Below are 20,037 nucleotides of genomic sequence, written 5' to 3'. Positions count from 1 at the left end.
TTTAAAGAGGGTCGCTGCCTAGCCGTGCCAACCCTCTGCAGTGTGTGCCTGCGGTTCCTCCTCATGGCAGACGCACTTCTAAATAGACATGAGTGTGGCGTGGCATGAGGGCAGCTGAAGGCTGCGCAGGGACACTTTGGTGTGCGCTGTGGGGGGGAGGGGGGGCGGTTGGTCAGCATGTAACCCAGGAGAAGTGGCAGCGGAGTGTCATCCAGGCAGTGATTGTGCTTTGTTGTAGCTAGTGTGGTGCTTAGCAAAGGTATGCCATGCTAATGAGGGCTTTTCAGAAGTAAAAGTTGTTGGGAGGGGGGGGGGCCACTCTTGCCGCTATTGTGGCTTAATAGTGGGACCTGGGAACTTGAGATGCAGCCCAACATGTAGCCCCTCGCCTGCCCTATCCGTTTCTGTGTCATTCCCATCACTTTCTTGAATTGCCCAGATTTTCACACATGAAAACCTTAGCGAGCATCGGCGAAATACAAAAATGCTCTGGTCGCCCATTGACTTCAATGGGGTTCGTTGTTCGAAACGAACCCTCGAACATCGCGGGAAGTTCGTTCCGAATAACGAACACCCGAACATTTTGGTGTTCGCTCATCTCTAGTTTTGTGTTGTTTTTTTTTTTTTTTTTATACGTCGGCATATTTTGCTTTTTCAGCCCACAGATCATGTTCAGTGGTGTGCGGCAACCAATTTGAAATGGCTAATTTAGTTCCAGATGTGTTCTTTTTCCAGTGCAATTAGTGTTTCATGCTTTTTTGCGTATTGTGCGTATTTTGTGAGATAAAGAAGTGTATGTTCAATATTTTTTTTTTTTTTTTTTTTTAGTGTGGCCAAAAATGCACGCACAAAATATGTGCATGTGACTAAACCTATTGAAATCAATGGGTTCTGTTCACTTGCGTATTGCATGCGCAAATTTTGCACGCTAATACGTTCATGTGAAGCCATCCTTAGTCTACACTGCAGACAGGAAAGAATCACAGGGCCTCAGCTTTAGGCCAAATGCACACAGCCGGGTCGCATTCCGCATGCAGGACCCCATAGCAGAATCCGACCCGGTGCCTGGCAGGTGAACCCTGCGGATCCTTGCTTACCTGTCCGCAGTGTTCTTCATCTGTAATGCAGATGTGCAGTACAGATGATGCCGCTCTGTCGCTAGGCGATGACGTGGATTCCGCAGCCCCTCAATGGAAGCCATCTGTGCCAAAATAACGCATGCTGCAATTTTCCCTTCGCGAGCGGAAAATCGTTATTTTTTTCCACTCGTGCAGGAAAAAGCAATTTTTCTGTAGCGTACTATGGGCAGTATGTGCTGCGGAATCCAGGGAGAAACGCTCACTCCAGATTCTGCAATGCAAATCCACCTGCATGCATTGGGCCTTTGGTACCGATTCATGGGTACGCAGCCTGTTTGTGGCCATGGCGGCCAATACCTGCCCAATCATGCCAAATGTATCAGCAAGATAACGCTTCCACTGGTGGCCGCAGCTGAGCGAGGTCTCTGCACATGGGAACGCGGCTTTATGCACCCCGGTGCTGGTAGCTCAGTGGGAAGGATTACATAACATGATGGTTTATTACATAAAATGGTTGTTATTAAGATCACGTTGCATTCCAAATAATTGCATCATTCCAAACAAGTGAAAAAGTATAAATTATGTAATGACCTTGGGATTGATAAATACAGTACCTACATACATACACTTCATTCTCTTGTGCGCGGGGCGGTGGTGACCTAGACTTTATACACGGCTTCCTAAATATACATCAAGGGCTTCCTCTCAACACCTAGATCCTTTACCAACTATAAATGCATATTCAGTACATTCATTTAATACTAAGTAAGACAAGAAGTTGATGCGTTTCTGCAAAATCTCATTAGTGACCTTGTAGGACTCGATTTTGTGACCATTATAATCAGCTGAACCCTAAAACACAAATTAGTAATAGTGACCCCTGCTGGCCGGCGGTGGCATATATAATCTTTTTCAACTATGTTTTTACGTTTTAGGCCTATTGAGTTCACGCGAGATGACACAGTATTGTGATATTGTACAATGTAGGCCCAGTGGTTTGCCTTTTTATAGAGCAGTATTTTCAATTAGGCATCCCTGTCCCAGGTCCATGTTGGCCATGGTTTGGGCAGCTTGAACCTGGTGCCAGCATCCCTTCATTACCCCCTTGTATGTTTTATTCTGAAATCCTGTGGTGTTAGAATAAATCCACCTTGACGTTCGCCACATGGCCGAGTACCGAGTTGGACCACACCAACCGGCTGACAGCTCATACCCTATACATAACACGGGAGAGCACTGTCGCTCTACATGCTGCGGCCTATCTTCCATGACACAAAGCTTCGCTACCAAGTCCAACTTCAAAGTGTGTTTTTTCTGAAATGTGCAGTATTTGCCAAATCGGGCAAACTAATATCCGTGCATGATCATCAAATCGCTAGTCCTGCTCACAAAGCTGACTATGTTAATGTATCGCTGTATGCTGTCCATGAATTGTAGCACTAGTGCAAATATCCATCCTGATATCAAGGGGCCCAATACACATTGCAGAGCTCTTAGGGTATTCTATCCTCCTACCATGGAACATCTTTAGAGCGTGCCATGATTATTTGTGTTGGACATATATGGCGTAAGAGGTTATACACGTATGGTCGCCATATTACAGTGCCATGCAACACAGAACCGTGAGCCTCAGGCTTTACTACCTTGTACCTTTCCTATAGTGATGCTGTAAGCAGCACTTTGAAAAACTCCATATAGATGTTACCCCTGCTCAGATTTCAACTCCAGTACTGAAAGGCAGCAGTGCTAAAAACTGAGCCACCATGTTTGTGCCTCCTTCAGAGGAGGAGAACAAGAAAACCAAATATAAAAACTCCATACAGATGTTGTCCTGGTTTAGATTTGTTTCTAGGCCTCCAGCGCTGAAAGGCAACAATGCCCACTGAGCCATCCCATTTCTTTCTTTATTTTGGTCAGATTTGCACCTAGGACCCCACGACTGCAAGGCTAACAGTACTAATAAGTGAACAGCCATGTTTGTTCTTCATCCTTCTCCCAGAGAAGGAAGCTCAGTGGCTTGAACTGTTCCCTTGCAGTGCTTCGGCTTCTAGGTTCATATCTGACTATGGATGACATCTGCATGGAGTTTGTATGTACGGTACTTATTCTTTTTCTCCTCTGGAGAAGAAAGATCAAACATGGTGCCTAAGTTGTTGGTGCTGCTGCCTTGCAGTATTGGAGTTCTAGGTTCAAATCTGACCAAGGGTAAACATCCATGTGGGGTTTTTCAAAGTTCATCTAATGATGTTGTCCATTGTAAGATTTGAACCTAGGACACCAGCACTGCAAGGCAACAATGCTGATCCACATTCATTGGAGAGTTACCACCTCAGAGCAGAAAAAACACCTCTTTTTTAGCGGCTGCACAAGAAAACAGATTTGTTTTAACCCCTTAAGGACCAAGTACTGTAACTATATGACACTTGGTCCTGGGTTTTAATGCCCACCAATAGCAAAAAATATGGCGCAAGATTAAAGCCTCTGCTCCTGCAATCAAGCCGGAACAGGTCCGGTCCATAGCTGTAAGACATAGCTGAGACCCCCGAGGAGAATGGAGAAGCTGTTTTTAACCACTTCTGCTTTTCCCTTTCCCGGGTACATAATGCTCTTCCACTATGCGATCCGGTGATCACGTGACCGCCAGAAGCTTCCTGTTACAGCAGAACTGCAGGGTCAGGGCGGACCCAGATCAGCTCTGCCAGTGACTATTGCCACTACAGGGGCTCCAACAGATGCTCCAACTACAGTGGAAAAGTATGAAATTTTTAAAAAAGACAATATGAATGACCGACAGTGGTCTTATATGATGTCATGTTGGGTGGTGGTGGTGGGAGGGGGTCATAAATGGTTGCAAAAATACGTTTAAAAAAAAACTACAGAATAAAATAAAAATGTATATTCAAAGAAAGTGACCCAAAACGGATGCCAACAAAAACCAATCGCCGTATGAGCCCTGTAGTCCAAGACTATACAAATTAGGTATCAAAATGTCCAAAACAAAATGAGGAACACATTCCCATACTTTTTTAGCGTAAATATACGAATTTAAAAAAATATATAAATGTTAAATTTTAAAAAGTCAGTGAAAAATATAGAAAAAATAGCCCTATATGTTATGGGGAGCTGAATAAAAAAAAAGTGTCTGGTCATTTTAGGTATTAAACAGCCTGGTCCTTAAAGGGTTAAATGCTGAAACGCAAACATTGGGGAAAGGATTTTTTTTCTTTTTTTTACCAGTTTTATAAATCCACCAAAACATGCAAGAATGCTTCCATCACACTTCCGTTTTGGTGATTTCCCTTTTTTGTAAAACGAGATCAGTAAAAACAACGCTAGTGTGAATGCAGCTGAAGATCCATTAAATAGTGAAAACGCTCAGCGACTGTCACATCCTGTACCTAGCAGTCTGTATGAAGCTGAAGCAGCCTTATTGGCCAGCCAGGGGTCACTAGATAAGCCGAGCCAGCGGTGCTCTGCGGGGGCCGGCTTCTCTGTTTAACTGTTTCTGATCAATGAAGCCCAGTTTTTTTTCTTCAAGTACTGAGGGAAAAGCTCTTGTGTTAAAGCACCAAGTTTTCTGGACATTTTCCTCTTGTAAATTCTGAATAAGACCATCCAGTTCTAAAATAGATTAACCCCTCACACACACACAAACCATTATTCTTGCTACTCCGAGATGTTGGCTGTGGCCTTCACCACCACAGAACAGACCTTAGCAAAAAGCAACTATCTCTGTGCCCCCCCCAATGTAGTCACCACTGCTGCTGGCACATAAACTGGTCAAGACTGTAGGAACGTTATCTCCCTAGTGCTAGTAGGGCAAGACATGTATTGCCATATTCTGCATTTAGAAGCCTGGGGCAGCTGGTTCTAACCAAATTTCCTGGAGTCCTGAACTGTAAGTCTGCCTGGCTACTTGTACATCCCGTGTTCCCACATTGCTGCATAATTGGGAATACTGAACCATTTGGGGTTTTTGGAAAAGTCATGACAACCTCTCTCAGGCTGTAATGACAATCGTGTTGCCACCCACTTTTTCCATAAACATATTATGACTAATGAAAATGTAGTATGGTTCGATGAACATATTTGTACATGGAAAGATATCAAAACCTCAGATGTGATGTTTCTTTGATATTGCAAGATGTTATTGGTACCACATATGGTCGCCAGACGTATGTGACCCTTTGGTTGAGTCTTCAATAATCCATTTCATAAATAAGTCAACATAAATAGACTCCAACTAGGGATCAGGCAAACAAGTCATGAGCGGTCATGGCCAAGACGTTAATTAGATCATATAACCATAAAGTCAGGAGGTTTCCAAGGAACTGTTGGCTCATATTCAAAAATTGCAGCAAATTCAAGATAAATGAGGAATTATGTATCTTATAGCCGGTGAGTTTATGATGGCTTGTCTTGGAGCAGAAGACAGCAAGAGTAGACCATTGTTCCACAAAAGAACCTTGTGGTGGTCATCTTATGGCAAATGGACCAAACCATGAAATGTGAGTCGTCTTCATGATCTCCATGTTGGAGGGTGGTCAGGACGTCTTGTATGTTCAGCCCAGGCTTTGCCAAATGTTGAATCTTCCACAAGTCTTCATTCTAGAAACTCTCTCTCTCTCTCTCTCTCTCAAGTATGGACATAAATGAACACTGTCCCATATTAATAGTGGTTTTATGGTGGCACCTGCAATGGATTTTACTCCTAGAACAAGTCTATGGCCCACGTTTGATTGAATGTGTTAAATATCTAACTGAAGATCCATGTGATGGTCGAGGCTGCGCATCTGCAAGTCAAAGGTGAGAGAGTACATTAATATCAGTAAGTGGTAAACTCGCCTATGATTAATGTAGAAGATCTGGGCCAAGCCTAAACTATGAAACACAAGTGGTGGAATGGGACTCGAAATTGCAAAACCTTATCCTACATGATGCGATACTACACTACTGTCTTGGGCAGAAGCTTCAGAGGCAGGGACAATGTATTCACACGGGTAAAGAATTGGTTGAGCAACAAAACAGTTGGGCATGCTGCATACACAAAAGGGGCTAGTAGGACCCTATAGGTAGTAATGACCTTGCGGATGGGATTGAAAGTACAGTTAGAATTTTTTCCGCTCTCCAACTTTGTAGAATTCTTACAACTCAGCATGGCTGTAAAATGTTACAGAAGGATAAGCTGTCAGCATTGATAAGAACAGAGATGAATTTTAATATCAAGTGTAAAACGATGTGCCTAACCAGCAGGAATCTTATTACTGCATAGAGAGTAAATGGCATAGAACGAGGGGACAACCGAGGAAGAGGAGGGTGCGGGCATTCTGGTTACAAATAAACTAAGCAGCAGTACTCCTTGTCAAGCAGCAACTCCAAAAGCAAATAAGAGTTTGCTGCATATATAAGGAGATACGAGACTCATGATCCCAATGTAATAGTACCGCTCTCTAAATCCCTTTTTAAGACCACAGCTTGTGTTTAGGATTCAGTTTTGGGCTCCATACTCTAAAATGGATATAAGAGAGCTGGAGAGGGTTCAAAGGCAGTCAACTAGATTTATGAGATTGGAGGTGTCTCTTACAAGCAGTGGCTAGAAAAACTGGGCTGCTTCAGCTTGGAAAAGAGACTCTTTAGAGATGATCTCATTTACTCCAGTCAGTGCTAAGAACTAGCACGGCATTTATTCCTCCCAAGGACTGTACAAAGAACCAGCGAACATTCATTATGTGTGGAGGAAAGGTGATTTAGGCATCTATATAGGAAAGGATTCTTTACAGTAAGGGCTCTTTCAGACGAGCATATTATGTGAGCTTCTTTTGTGCACGTAATACGCAATATCAATCTCCCATTAACTTTCAATTGTGCCTCTTGTACAAAATGCGTGTGCAAAAAAACAATCGTGGCATGTACTATCTAGGCGCATAATATGTGCGCATACACCCCAAGATAGTGTATAGGAGATTGGCGGCACACAGCAAGTACGCTCGCCACTGTATACTTGCTGCAATTCATTAGAAGTACAGATGTAGCTGAGCTTCCATCCACAACCTAATGCTTATATCACGCAGTCTATCTTTTGAGCCAGAGCCAAAAGTGGATCCAACAGGAAGAATAGTCCTTCCTCTAATATTTCCCATGCCTTGCAAATCCACTCCTGGCTTTGGCTCAACAGCTGCATGTGTGATTCCAGCTAAAGATGTTGGACGTTCTTCAAATTGGACTTGTAATTAAACCCAGACCTTGGAAGAGGTGAAGGGGACAAGTCGTCTTTGAATTTGTTTTAGCAACTTCCTTTAAAATGAGGAAAACTGGCTTTTATCTCATTGGGGTTTTTCTTTTGCCCTCCTCTGGATTAATATGGAAGGTGTGGTAATAGGCTGAAAAAAGACATGTCCATATAGTTCAGCCTAAGGGCTCATTCACACGGGGACCTACGTATGCAAAAAACTTGCGGTTATTAGAACCAATGGTTTCCTATGGGAACGTTCAGATAAAGGAACTTTAGACGCGCAAAAAACATCTGAACGTTCCCATAGGAACCCACTGGTTCTAATAACCGCAAGTTTTTTTTAGACTTGTGACTTTTGCGTGCGTAGGTTCCCGTGTGAATGAGTCCTAACATGTTATGTTAACTTCTGCCCTGTGACTGCCATCTTTATATGTTGCACAAAACCCATTGGGTCTTCTAGAGAGGTAGTACTCCCAGTGAGGTGCTCCCATAGTGGTTGGTCCGGCCCAGCGAAGGACACTTATTATAAGGCCTTTCTATGGCTGCAGCAATCTGTGGGGGAGCAATATAACAGACTCCTTTTTGGAATTAAAGACATTCTGTCCGTAGTAGTGCCTAATCTACCTAGGGGCTGGGAGCAGGCAGGCACCATACCTTTACTACAGCTTCATTAATAAAAAATGTAACACTTATTTACTGGGATGTGTCCCCCTCCGCCACAAGTGCTCATTGGGCAGGACGTATTCCTCCTGAAGTGCTTTCCATTCTGCCCAATCAGATGCTTTCCAGCAATGAATGACAACACTAATATCCAATTAGGATCCTGCTACAGCTGTCAATCATTACTGTGGAGTATACGCTTGGACAAAGAGGAAGACGTCCCACCTCAGAGTGACTCTCGCTGATGGCTATAGTAAATGTATGATGCCGCCCCTACATAGATCTGTCCGCAGTGTTGGCCATGCAAAACTGCTGATGGGGTCCCATTTTTATTTATTATTTATATTATACAGAGTTCGGACACAAGTTTTTAGCCATCTTTTTCTACATTGGTCTGACCATAGATGAGACTCCAGTAGAAAAAAGTTTGAGAAGCCCTGTCCTCGGGTACCAGGTGGACCTGCAGCTTCTGTACCCCTATCGCTATACCACTGCGACCCTGCAAGTCAACTTTTTGTTCTTGTTGTAGGAAAACCTCTTGGCCCTGTACCCATTATGTATGACAGTGTGCAGAGGATGAGCAAAACCCAGAAAAAAGTTTGTTAGGACTTACTGAGAAGTGGCTGGAGCTGAGCCGAGATAAGCGGGGGAGGGCCTCCTGCAAATACAGCCAGGTAAAACCGGTTAGAGAATGGAAATGCAGTCAGTGATGGTAAGGAAAGGCTTTCCACCGATCTGTTTGCCAAGAGATGTGCAGATAAAATGTGTCAAACCTACTGCTGTATGAATATACCCCACATCTCTCCGCTACCTTACCCGAACCTACAGTAGCTTCAGAGGTGCTGCTAGTAATATATTCGGAATTTAGACTTGTATATTTTTTCAAGATCTCTACTTGCTGTCAGTGACTAGAGAAATGTTTGTGTGTCATGGGAAAAAAAAAACTGTTCCAAGTTTGTTAGTCACCATGTACCAGCACCTGGAAGTCCAGGATGTTAAGGACTTGCTCATATATGCGTATAGGGGCTGCATATTACATAACATGCGTAGTTATTGCATATTTGAAACCCCTATAGTCTATAATGCTTCTGCTGCATTCTATGTTCATGAGCATGAAAAGACTGCATGTCTGAATGCCCCAATGTAAATCAATGGACTTTCAGGACTGCATAATACGCAGTCTGCATATGCCCGTACGAATGAGCCCTAAGGTTGGTGTCACATGGGCGTAAGCACACTTGCGTGTTTTTACTGCACTTTTTGTGTGCATTAAAATAAAAAAAATAAAAAACAGCACACAAGCATGCTCCATGCATTGAAATAGGCAATTAGTTCCATTTCCAGCACATTTGCACATGGAAATGGCACATATTGAACATACTGCATATTTTTTGCACAAATGAAATGTGTATTGCACGGGCAAAACGCTGCATAAATATGACCGCTGTAGACTAGACACAGCGGTAGCATAACTTGCTCTTAGGCCTGTGTCACATGGATTGCCCACACTGATGCATTGTAAAAAAAACTTTCCAAGTAACTAGCTGTGGGTAGTTTTTATCCTTAAAAAAGAAAAAAAAAAAACCACATTTACTGACAGCAAGCAGAGATCTTGAAAATGGGGAATAACTGAAACGCAACATTCCCCCTTCAATCACCCTAGGAGACCCCATCCTGTAGTGGGGAAATGGGAACGTGTAATTTAAAGAACCTTAGCACCAATACAAAATCAGTATGATAAATTGGAGGTGGGGCCTGTTACAGGAATGGTCTCATGTGGCAGAGGACCCTTTAAATCTCCTCAGACCCCCGCCCTGGAACAACTGTTACTGCATCCCCTCTATAGTATGCAGTGTACAATTTGGCCTCCTGGGAATATTTCAGAAGATTCTTACCTTCCTGGCAGGTGGCTCCTACAAAGTGGTTGAGACAGATACAGCCTCCGGTCAGGGCATTGCACTGTGCGTTCCAGCCGCATTCACAGCTCAGGCTGCAGTTGGGTCCATAGTGATTTATTCTACAGTCTGTGGAAGACAAGTAGCTCAGTGCCATCTAGTATGGGGACTGCTTATTTAAAGGGGATGTGCAGAATTATAAAAACACAGCTGCTATCCTCCAGAAAAAGCCCCACACCTGCCTATAGAGTTCATCCTGTATTACAGCTCGGTCCTAATGCAGGCAATGGTGCTGAGCTGCAACGCCCTGCAGAACTTGTGGCTAAAGGCCCTTTTAGATGGGACGAGTGTCGGGCAAACGATGCCTGACATTCGTCCCCACACATACTAGCTCCCATGCTGCTACACAGGAGCTAGTATCGTTGGCTCACAACTTGGCGGCTGGGGGAGATTTCGCTCTCCCCCACCCCTCTCCCTTGCCTTAGCATAGTGGCCATAAACGGCTGCTATTTACATAGAATGCTCATCATTCAGCTCCTCATCCATCATTTATGCTACATATACGATGGACGATGAGCTGATCGTTCAGTGTAAATAGCAGCCATTCAGTACTGAACGTCCACTATGTTAAGGCAATGGAGAGGGGTGGGGGAGCGCGAGGAGAGAAATCTCCTGCTTTATGTTTGCATACATTAAATGTATGTCTTTCTTCTTTTTATTCTTTTCTTCTGCAAAAAAAAAAAAAAGCAAAGGAAGTTGTATTTCTCCCCCATGGCCTCAGACTGCTTCCTTTGGTTCAACAAACAATGAGACAAAGGGTTCATTTGCATAAAAATAAGTATACCTTATTCCAAATGTGTGGTTGTATTTAAAGCCGCCTTTACATGTAGTGTAATAGCAGCGGTCTTTCTGCAGCAGAAAATGTACAGCAATTATGCTGCGAATCTACAGGGGCCAAATCTCCGGCATTTTGGTGCAGATTTGACAGCATTATTCATTGTGGACCTGCTGCGGAATTTAACCCTTGTATTTCAAGAATGCTACAGCATAAATGCTGCAGGTTTGTTGCACAAATGTTTTGCACCATGTGACAGTATTTTTATAAAAATCCTCTTCACATGGCTTGTACTGTAAATAATGTACTATGGAATTTCTCCAGCATATGTGTAAAAGGTAGACTAGCTAATAATTGCATGCATTGAGGCTTATTTCCTAAGGACTCATTCACCCAAGCGTATATACCTCACTTATTGACCCATGTTGTATTTGTATGCGTGTAATATCTGTAAATAGAACACATTGATTTGAATGGGTTCATTCACATTTACGGCGTATTTCAGTCACCTAAAAAACTGCACACAAAAACACGCAATTGCCTGTGTATGCTGCACTTTTATGTGAATAAAACTGGCAATATGCCCCTGTGAATATACCCGAATGCTGTCTAAAAACCTCTAGTCTTAGGGTGCATTCAGACGACCGTATATCGGCTGGGTTTTCACGCCCGCCAATATACGGTGTCTCTCTCTGCAGGGGGAGGCGGCTGGAAGAGCCGGGAGCAGTGCTCTGTGCTCCCGCCCCCTGCACTATTTTCAATGCGGAGAGGCGGGACGGGGGTGGAGCTAAATTCTGGAACTTAGCCCCGCCCCCGTTCTGCCTCCTCTCATTGCAAATAGTGCAGAGGGGGTGGAGAGGAGGCAGAGAGGGGGCGGGAGCTCAGTGCACTGCTCCCGACTCTTCCAGCCTCCTCCCCCTGCAGAGAGAGACGCCGTATATCGGCTGGGCGTGAAAACAGAGCCGATATATGGTCGTCTGAATGCACCCTAAGCCTGGAATGCCTTAAAATGCATCAGATTTATCATGGTCGCTCTGATGAATGACAAATCTGTTGCATTTTAAAGATTTCCGTTTAAGTTTGCACAATTTTTGGCATAAACTAAGCCGATTAAAAGCTGGACTAAAGTCTTGGTGCAGTTTAGACCGTGCTTCCTTTTTTTTTTTTTTTTATGAAGGAACGCTCCTTTGTTGGACTCAAAAAAAAAAATTGCCTGCAAGTGTCTAAAACACATTAAATGTTGTGCAAAACATGTTGCACAGTTTTTTCTGGTGTAATTTGCACCATAAGTCCCACTGCGGCAGATTTACTATTCAAACTACAACAGTTTTATGGCTCAAATTGCTCCAGAAAACTGTAAATGTGGCACAAAGCATGCAAGACAAATGCTTTTGGGCAGTTTTTTTTAACTAGTCAAAAAACGGGCATGAGTTAGTTTGACTAGAGATGAGCGAGCACCAAAATGCTCGGGTGCTCGTTACTCGAGTCGAACTTTCAGTGATGCTCAAGAGTTCGTTTCGAGTAACGAACCCCATTGAAGTCAATGGGCGACCAGAACATTTTTGTATTTCGCCGATGCTCACTAAGGTTTTCATTTGTGAAAACCTGGGAAATTCAAGAAAGTGATGGGAACGACACAGCAACGGATAGGGCAGGCGAGGGGCTACATGTTGGGCTGCATCTCAAGTTCCCAGGTCCCACTATTAAGCCACAATAGTGGCAAGAGTGAGACCCCCCCCTCACTGTCAGCATAAAGATCGTTCTCCTCTGCCATAGCTGTAACAGCTGTGGCAGAGAAGAACGATGTTAGCCCATTGAATTCAATGGAGCCGGCAATACAGCCGACTCCATTGAAAGCAATGGGCTGCCGGCGATCGTGGGATGAATTGTCGGGAAGGGCTTAAATATATAAGCCCTTCCCTGCAATTCATCCAGAAATGTGTAAAAATAAAAAAAATATATATTCACCATGTCCCGGCAGAACGATGTTAGCCCATTGAATTCAATGGAGCCCTCAATACAGCCGGCTCCATTGAAAGCAATGGGCTGCCGGCGATCGCGGGATGAATTGTCGGGAAGGGGCTAGACTGCTGCCTCTCATTGGCTCAGTGGGACCAATCAGATTGGTCCCTGCGCTGAGCCAATGAGAGGCAGCAGTCACTTACCCATTCATGAATGGGTGTGTGAGGGAGATCTGCCTCTGATTGGTCAGGCTGTGACCAATTAGAGGCAGCTCATTCAGCAGGCGGGGATTTTAAAGCCGTATTGCCGGCTCCATTGAATTCAATGGTCAGTGCTCGTTTAATCGAGACGAGTACCGCGTGGTGCTCGTCTCGAGTAACGAGCATCTCGAGCACCCTTATACTCGAACGAGCATCAAGCTCGGATGAGTATGCTCGCTCATCTCTATTTATGACAAAACTTTGGTGCAATTTAAGCCACATGCATTTTTCACTAAGTCAACTAATTTGCGATAGTCATAAACTTACATTTTTTACAATTTTAAAACAGATTTGAATCTGGCACATTTTAAGTCTGTCTTAGTAATGCTGTCTAAAAGTTACGCAGTGCAAACTAAGTGTGCCCCACTGTGAACAGGGCCTTAATGACAATGTCCCAATCCTCTTAGAAGATACATTTTTCCTTCTAAGGTTTCAGGAACATTTCTTGAGACCAAAATGGCAGTTGGTAAGACGTTACGATGCCCAGATGGAGCTGTGAATTGTCTAATGTACAAATTAGCCAATCATTTTGCATAATCATGCCATAGATGCAAATATGTCTCACATCACAGAGTGCAGCAATTTGTTACTATCCAGCATGCTGGGACTTGTAGTTTAACATGAGCTAGAGAGCCACAAGTTGCAGAACGTTGGCCTATACAATGTCCTCCAAGCTAAGCCCCTGCTCCCAACCCGTAAGTTGTAGTTGTGACAAATTTTCAAGGACACTGGCATAGTACATTGATAGTACCTAGATCACAGGTTCCTCCCGTCTTCCCAGGTGGACAAAAGCAAAGTCCAGTCACCGGGTCACAAGGTCCGTTCCCATCACACTCGCAAATCTTCTCGCAGTTCTCGCCAAATGTGCCTGAGCGGCAGCCTGGAAGACAGAAGGTCCTGAAGTTGGAAGGGTAGAGCTGGGACAACACCAGGCTGGCTGGATGCTTAGTCTCCTACTTTACTATTAAAGGAGCAGTCGGACAGGGGCGATATTTGTGTTGTTACAACCCCCCTTACCATGTACTGCACTCTGCTGCGCTGCATTGTGACAAATGTACTATTGTGCTGAATTGAAAGATATATTTGCAAAATAGTGAAAAAGTACAACTGCCGTACAGACGCTGCACCAGCCGTCTCAGTACTATGCTGGTTTTTAAGCTGCAGGACTTCATATCATACTGCTGAATGCAGCTCTGGATGCAACTAGAGTATAAGATGTTTTAATTATCAGAATAGTGAGAGACAAGTATTTAAACTATATACATCTCCCTGTATATAGGAATAAGCAGCATGCTGGAATAACCGGGGTTTCTCCTGTATAGAATTATATATGTACAGCTGGAATAAGTTCTCACATATACCAACTATACATATATAATTATATATAGTACATACCTGACTACACTGCATGGTCAGCTCCCCTCCTCCACTATCTGACACCACCGGCCCGACCAATCACACGGCCGACAGCACACTGACTGCAGTTGTGACGAATCACAACTGCAGTCTCATTGGCAGGGGGGAGCGCCTGCAGGAAAAGTCCGCAGTGTAGAATTGGCTGGCAGCTGCCCCAGGTAATGTGCCTCCCCAAAAGTCACACACAGCCAGCACACAGAGGTGAAGCAGCATATGACGGGCCCATTAGCCGCCATTCGCTATACAAGGGTCAAATATTACTGCCACACCATAAGCACTGTCACAATAGTGACTAAATAATCTTACTATACAGGTACTGACCAATGATATTACAAATAATACCACTAGACAAGGTCCCAATAATGCCCCAATGAAAAGGCTTGTAGAGCGAGAAAAAATGGTAAAGCCAAACAATGTAGATTAAGTGGGGCTGTGGGCGCAGGTGTAAATGTGCCCTAATCCATAAAAATGGGGGAAAAAACAATAATAGTCCTATAACTATTACACTAGCCCTACAACGATAGTCATATATAAAATTCTGGTATACTATTACAATATTATTTCTTTTACCCCTTTTGGAAGATTTTGTAAGCTTTCTTGTTTCTGTAACATATAAGTTTGTGTTTTACATCTTGTCATTTTGTAGTTTAAGTCCCGCATCTAACACCGACCTGTTTCACATCTCTCTCCAAAGAAACCAGCAGGGCAGCGGCAGGTCCCCGCCACTGGGTCACATGATGCTCCGTTTTCACAATTGCACATTTCCTGGCATTTATTTCCATGGAAACCACAGGGACAAACTGCAGGAAACAAAGTAGCAAAAGTGAGTTTCACTCAAGTATCTATTGTGTTTGAGGAACTCCTCCTTGACTTTAGAGGAGTTCCTTTGTTTTTTTTTTTTCTCTTTTGCCAAAATTCTTTTTATTGAAGGAAACATTGGATGCAAACAGAGTTCTACATTTCAGAGCAAAGTTTTATAGAGAAACGCACAATAAAACTATATTGGTAGGAATTGGTAACAAGTTTGCAGATTAGTGAAAACAGTGTAATCTCACTGCTTGTTCCTTCTGTTATTTGCAAATCATTCCATAAGAAATAGCCACTAGTGACAAGTGATTGGCTCCAAGTCACCTTCAAATGGGGTTGTCTTCTGCTGATTCTTTGGAACCCAATATTTTGTCAGAGCTTGGACCTAGGGAGTACTCTATTGGGCCAGTCTCACTTTGTTTGCCCTTGAGTTTAGTTTCTATTCTCATCTTTGCTCCTCTCAAGACTTTTTAATCAAAATTGATGTAAAAGAATAAGTGAAGCAGTTTTCCATAGCAACCACTGGGGTTGCTATGGACAACTTCTCGATATAAACATCGAAGGGACCTCCTGAAGAAAGAGAGCTGAAATTTTGTTTGCAATGAGCAACTGTTCCACTTTTGATACATTGATTCTATAGGTGTTGTAAGGTATATTGTATAGTCCATTTAAAGGGGCATCCCAGTCATATGAATTTATCATATATCCACAGCCTATGCCAAAAATGTTGGAACCCCCAAATATCAGAACAAGGGTCCTTTTGTACTCTGATCCACTGTAAATCAAATATAACAATGTATATGACTGGACTAGCCCTTTAAGTGCTTTCAGATTAATTTCCATTTTAGATTGCCATTACTAAATGGAATCCTGTGTGAGAAGATAAGATTAGAGACTTGATGGACAAATGAATGGGATTGTAAGATTCACAGGTTGTAGCTCCTATTATAACAAAACCAAGCTTTGTAAGAAAAGCCACAGAGATGGCAGTGCATCTCCCACTAGGGACAGGGAGGGAATGTCACGGCACTCGGCACCTCCACACCCTCCTCTTATCACATATTTCCTCCTCCTGATGGACAGGCATATCAGGGCAGCTTACTGTGTTGGCACGCGTTTCCATAGAACCCTCTCGAGCATTGACATGTCCCAGTTACTTTGTCGCACGTCCCATTGTTCAGGCAAGAACATTCCATCCGACAGCCGGCTCCGTATTTCCCAGGAGGACATTCTGTAATAATTGACAGCAATTATCAATCAAGGAGTTTACAGAATACTTACACTCAATTGTCCTGCTGTAAATACCTATGCAAGAATCGTCATACTGGAGACAAACTGATGTGGTGAATGGACAGGACTGGATGCAGAATAGGAAATGTTAAAATGATGAATAATTAAAAAATACATTAATGTTATGAAATCATTTCACTTGTCAGAGCAGCAGTCTGTAATTCAGAGCTGTTCTTCCTACTATAACTGAGATCAAGGAGTTGCATTGCCAAGCACTGTGTTACCCAACCTACATACTGTGTATATAGGTAAAGGTAAAATCCCCTGGTGCAAGCCCTGATACATGACTGACACCTAGGGTCACTTCACATGGTAACCCTTTCTTAGCAGACTATTTTTGCAGGGTGCTTTGCAATTGTCTTCCCCAGTCCTTTTTTTAACCTCCCCCAGCAAGCTGGACACTCATTTTACTGATCTCAGAAGGATGTAAGGCTGAGTTAACCTTGAGCCGGCTACCTGAACCATGCGAGGATTGAGCCCACAACCTTTAAGTCATGAGCTAGAGTTTAGGACTGCATTTCTGCAGCCATAACACTCTGCGCCACATAGGGCTCATCACCCCTGTAGCTATGTGGATTAGTACACACAAATGCTGCAGTAGGAATGTCCATGGGTAACTATGTACCAATAGGTTTTACAGGAAAGGCATTGCAACTACTTTTACAAGGGTTGTCAAGTGTCCTTTAAATCAGTGTGATGGAAATGCACAGTATACTTAGTTTTAAGATCTCTGCTTGCTGTCATTGATTGTGAATATTCACTGTTTAAAAGACTTTCAGCCTGTGTATGTCCAGTAAAGTGCTTGTAACTGTACCAGTACTGAGGTATGCAGGCGAGAACCACACAACAAAGTCAAGCAGTCTTTACCGTAGTTTTCAGCTAGGTAACGCATACAAGTGAAACTCACTGAAATCATGAGCTACATCTCTACAAGCCATGTGGTTGGAAACCATGGTAAAAACACTCATCCATGTGATACACGGCCATAACATGTATGGGAACCAGGCAGGGTCAGAGCTGAGAGTTTGTTTTACTTGTAAACACTCTGGACTACAGATGGATACAATGTATCAGTGTGGGTAAATGTAACAAGCTGAGTGCCGGAGAGAGACTAGTGCTGGATTCTGGAGACTACATACACTTGTAACAGACTGGCGATTGGGATACCTTTTCGGTCTGAAAGTGTTTTAAAGCCTTGTTCATACAGGAATTGTAGATCCAAATCCACACTGGATTTTTCCAACATGGTGGCAGAAAACCAAGGCTGAGCCTCCAATATCTGCATAGAAACTTATACAGCTCTGCACACAGATTTGGCGCCTGTCAATGGGGTAAATGCACGAGGCCTCCTGCAAAAGTTTCCGCATCAAGAATTGACAGGTCAATTTTTTTTTCGCAATGTGGATTTTAAGATCCGTGTTGTACGAACTACTGTATGAACTTCATAGCATTCAAACAGAATGCTAAAATGGCGCAGATTTAGGTGTGGGATCTGCACAATATTACACCATATGAATGGCACCTAAGACAAGGAATACAATTAAAATGCTTTGATTTATAGACAGCAAGAAGAGCTGCTGAAGAGAGTAAGTGAATGTGTTAGCACAAAGTGTTACGCCCCTCTTACACAGCATTATTATGGTGCAACTAGTTTGTAAGATCAAGCAGTTTGCACAATAATTGTACAATGTGAATGCATGCAGTTGAAGACCAATTGATTAGATCTTCCGTGAAGACCTAAACCGCGTTGTTGGTGTGCCGCTGCATTGTTCTGTGTAAACAGGCCGTCATTCATCTATGAACGATGGCCTTTTACTGTGAATGGAGGCGGGTGGGCTGGAATGATCCCTGGCACACTTAACCTCCAACTACTGAGCTACTCGTCCCAGTAAAAAGAATCCCAGTATGTCTGATTTTCAGATAAAAAAAGCACATGTCAAAGTCCAGTGTTCAGCATACAGGTGAGATGCCGAACTGCTGTCCATGCGCGTGTATAGTCCTAAGGCCACTCTCACGCAACGCTTTCCGCGGCAAACGCTGTACAACGCCTCTATTGATATCAATAGGGCTTTGTAGACTAGCGTTCGCACACAGCGTTTTTAACACCATGATTTTCAAGTGGTGTCTGCTCTATTTTCGTTTATTTTTAAGTGCTTTTTAATGCACCTAATAACACATTACAATGATCGGGAGCGTTAAAAAATGCTGTACAGAATGCATTCGAAAATGCCGTTCAAAATCGCAGTAAAAGGTCGCGTTTGAAACGCAGCGGTTTACTAACAACGTGTGTGAGAGTGGCCTGAGGCTACATTCATATGGGTAAATGCGATATCGGGCAGGTTTTGGGCTTGCCAACATGCGTTTTTCACAGCAATGCATAGCGTGCTTGATTCAAATGCGCATCGCATCCCTTCTGTGAAATTGTGATCTGCACGCTCATAAAAGGATCACAAGCGTTTCCCATTGATTTTAATGGATGACATCACATTGCACTTGAATGCACATCGCACGGCATGCGAGTACCATGTGATGTCTTTTAAGGGGGGGGGGGAGTAAATCGCTAGTGTGAATAATACATTTCTTATTCGCACATCACATAAAACTCACACAAGAATATCACTCGTGTGAATAAGCCTTTAGATTACCTTCAAATGGGCAAACAGAATATTAGGCTGAGGAACCCGGCCCGATATCGCAATTGTGAACGTACTGTGAGGGTATATGTATATATTGCCATATGTTTTTTATGTTTTATACCTATATGCAAGTTCTATTCAATTCCAAATGAGAAAAAACTTAATCTGTCGCCTTACATCAGATATTCCAAAGGCCTTGCGAGACAAAGACAAAATGTATCTTAAAACCCAGCAAAGGAAGAACCAGACACAAGGACGCGTACTTGGCTGTTTTTCCAGAGGCGCCGTAGCAAGATAACGACTGTTCAACTATGCATCTGAACTTTCACTGTCTCAGGCCGGAAATCCGGACTTCCCATATATGGTTATGCTGTGAATTTTAGCCAATGAGCCCATCACCCATTCCTGGTGATGAGACAAAAGGGTATAAGAGCTCATGTAATCGGTAATAAAGGAACGCAGTCATGTCCCCGTGTGAGGAACTATACCAGACTTCCGTGTGTGGTGTCTCTTCTTACCGCCGGCAGCGGAGCAAGTGGGGTGGGCCTGATTGGTGCTGTACTTAGAATTACCCTGACAGTACGCTTTACCTGCAGATGCGAGGCATTTTTCATGCAAAAATGCCTCACATTGCTTTTGTGAAATTCCGATCCTGCAGGGCTTGTTTCATGCGCATCAGAGGATCGGCAAGAGTTTCCCATTGATTTTAATGTGAAACATCACATTGCATGGCATGGCATAATGTGATTGTTCTTAAGAGAAACCAAGTAATCTTGTAGATTTGATACCTTGGCATGCGATGCGTTTTACTATCCGATTGAAAACAATGGGCGATTCATTCCGAGGGACGCAAAAAAAATGGACATGCAGCGATTTCTTAATTTATTTTCCTTTTTTTACTTCACTTAACAGAATGGAGTTCATATATGTACAAGTTTTGTGCGCCTCGCATCGCACAAACTTCG

At 43.3% G+C, this 20,037-nt stretch overlaps 1 protein-coding gene across 4 annotated transcripts in view; it reads right to left on the bottom strand.

The window, feature by feature from the left end:
• Positions 1 to 1,576: 1,576 nt before the first annotated feature.
• MEGF6 (multiple EGF like domains 6) overlaps positions 1,577 to 20,037 on the bottom strand; it is a 370,082-nt gene continuing 351,621 nt past the window's right edge. For all 4 annotated transcript variants that reach the window (XM_066607377.1, XM_066607379.1, XM_066607378.1 and 1 more), the window contains 6 exons: positions 16,249 to 16,377; positions 15,011 to 15,139; positions 13,675 to 13,803; positions 9,867 to 9,995; positions 8,585 to 8,629; positions 1,577 to 5,872 (listed from right to left, as the gene is read on the bottom strand). In XM_066607377.1, the coding sequence (XP_066463474.1) occupies positions 5,802 to 5,872; positions 8,585 to 8,629; positions 9,867 to 9,995; positions 13,675 to 13,803; positions 15,011 to 15,139; positions 16,249 to 16,377 (632 nt within the window). In that variant the 3' untranslated portion in view covers positions 1,577 to 5,801. The remainder of the gene's footprint in view (positions 5,873 to 8,584; positions 8,630 to 9,866; positions 9,996 to 13,674; positions 13,804 to 15,010; positions 15,140 to 16,248; positions 16,378 to 20,037) is intronic.

This window comes from Eleutherodactylus coqui, chromosome 6 (genome assembly GCF_035609145.1).
Source record: "Eleutherodactylus coqui strain aEleCoq1 chromosome 6, aEleCoq1.hap1, whole genome shotgun sequence".
In the NCBI taxonomy this organism is placed as follows: Eukaryota; Metazoa; Chordata; class Amphibia; order Anura; family Eleutherodactylidae; genus Eleutherodactylus; species Eleutherodactylus coqui.
The sequence above is the reverse complement of the archived record's forward strand: the minus strand, read 5'-3'. Positions and strand labels throughout refer to the sequence as shown.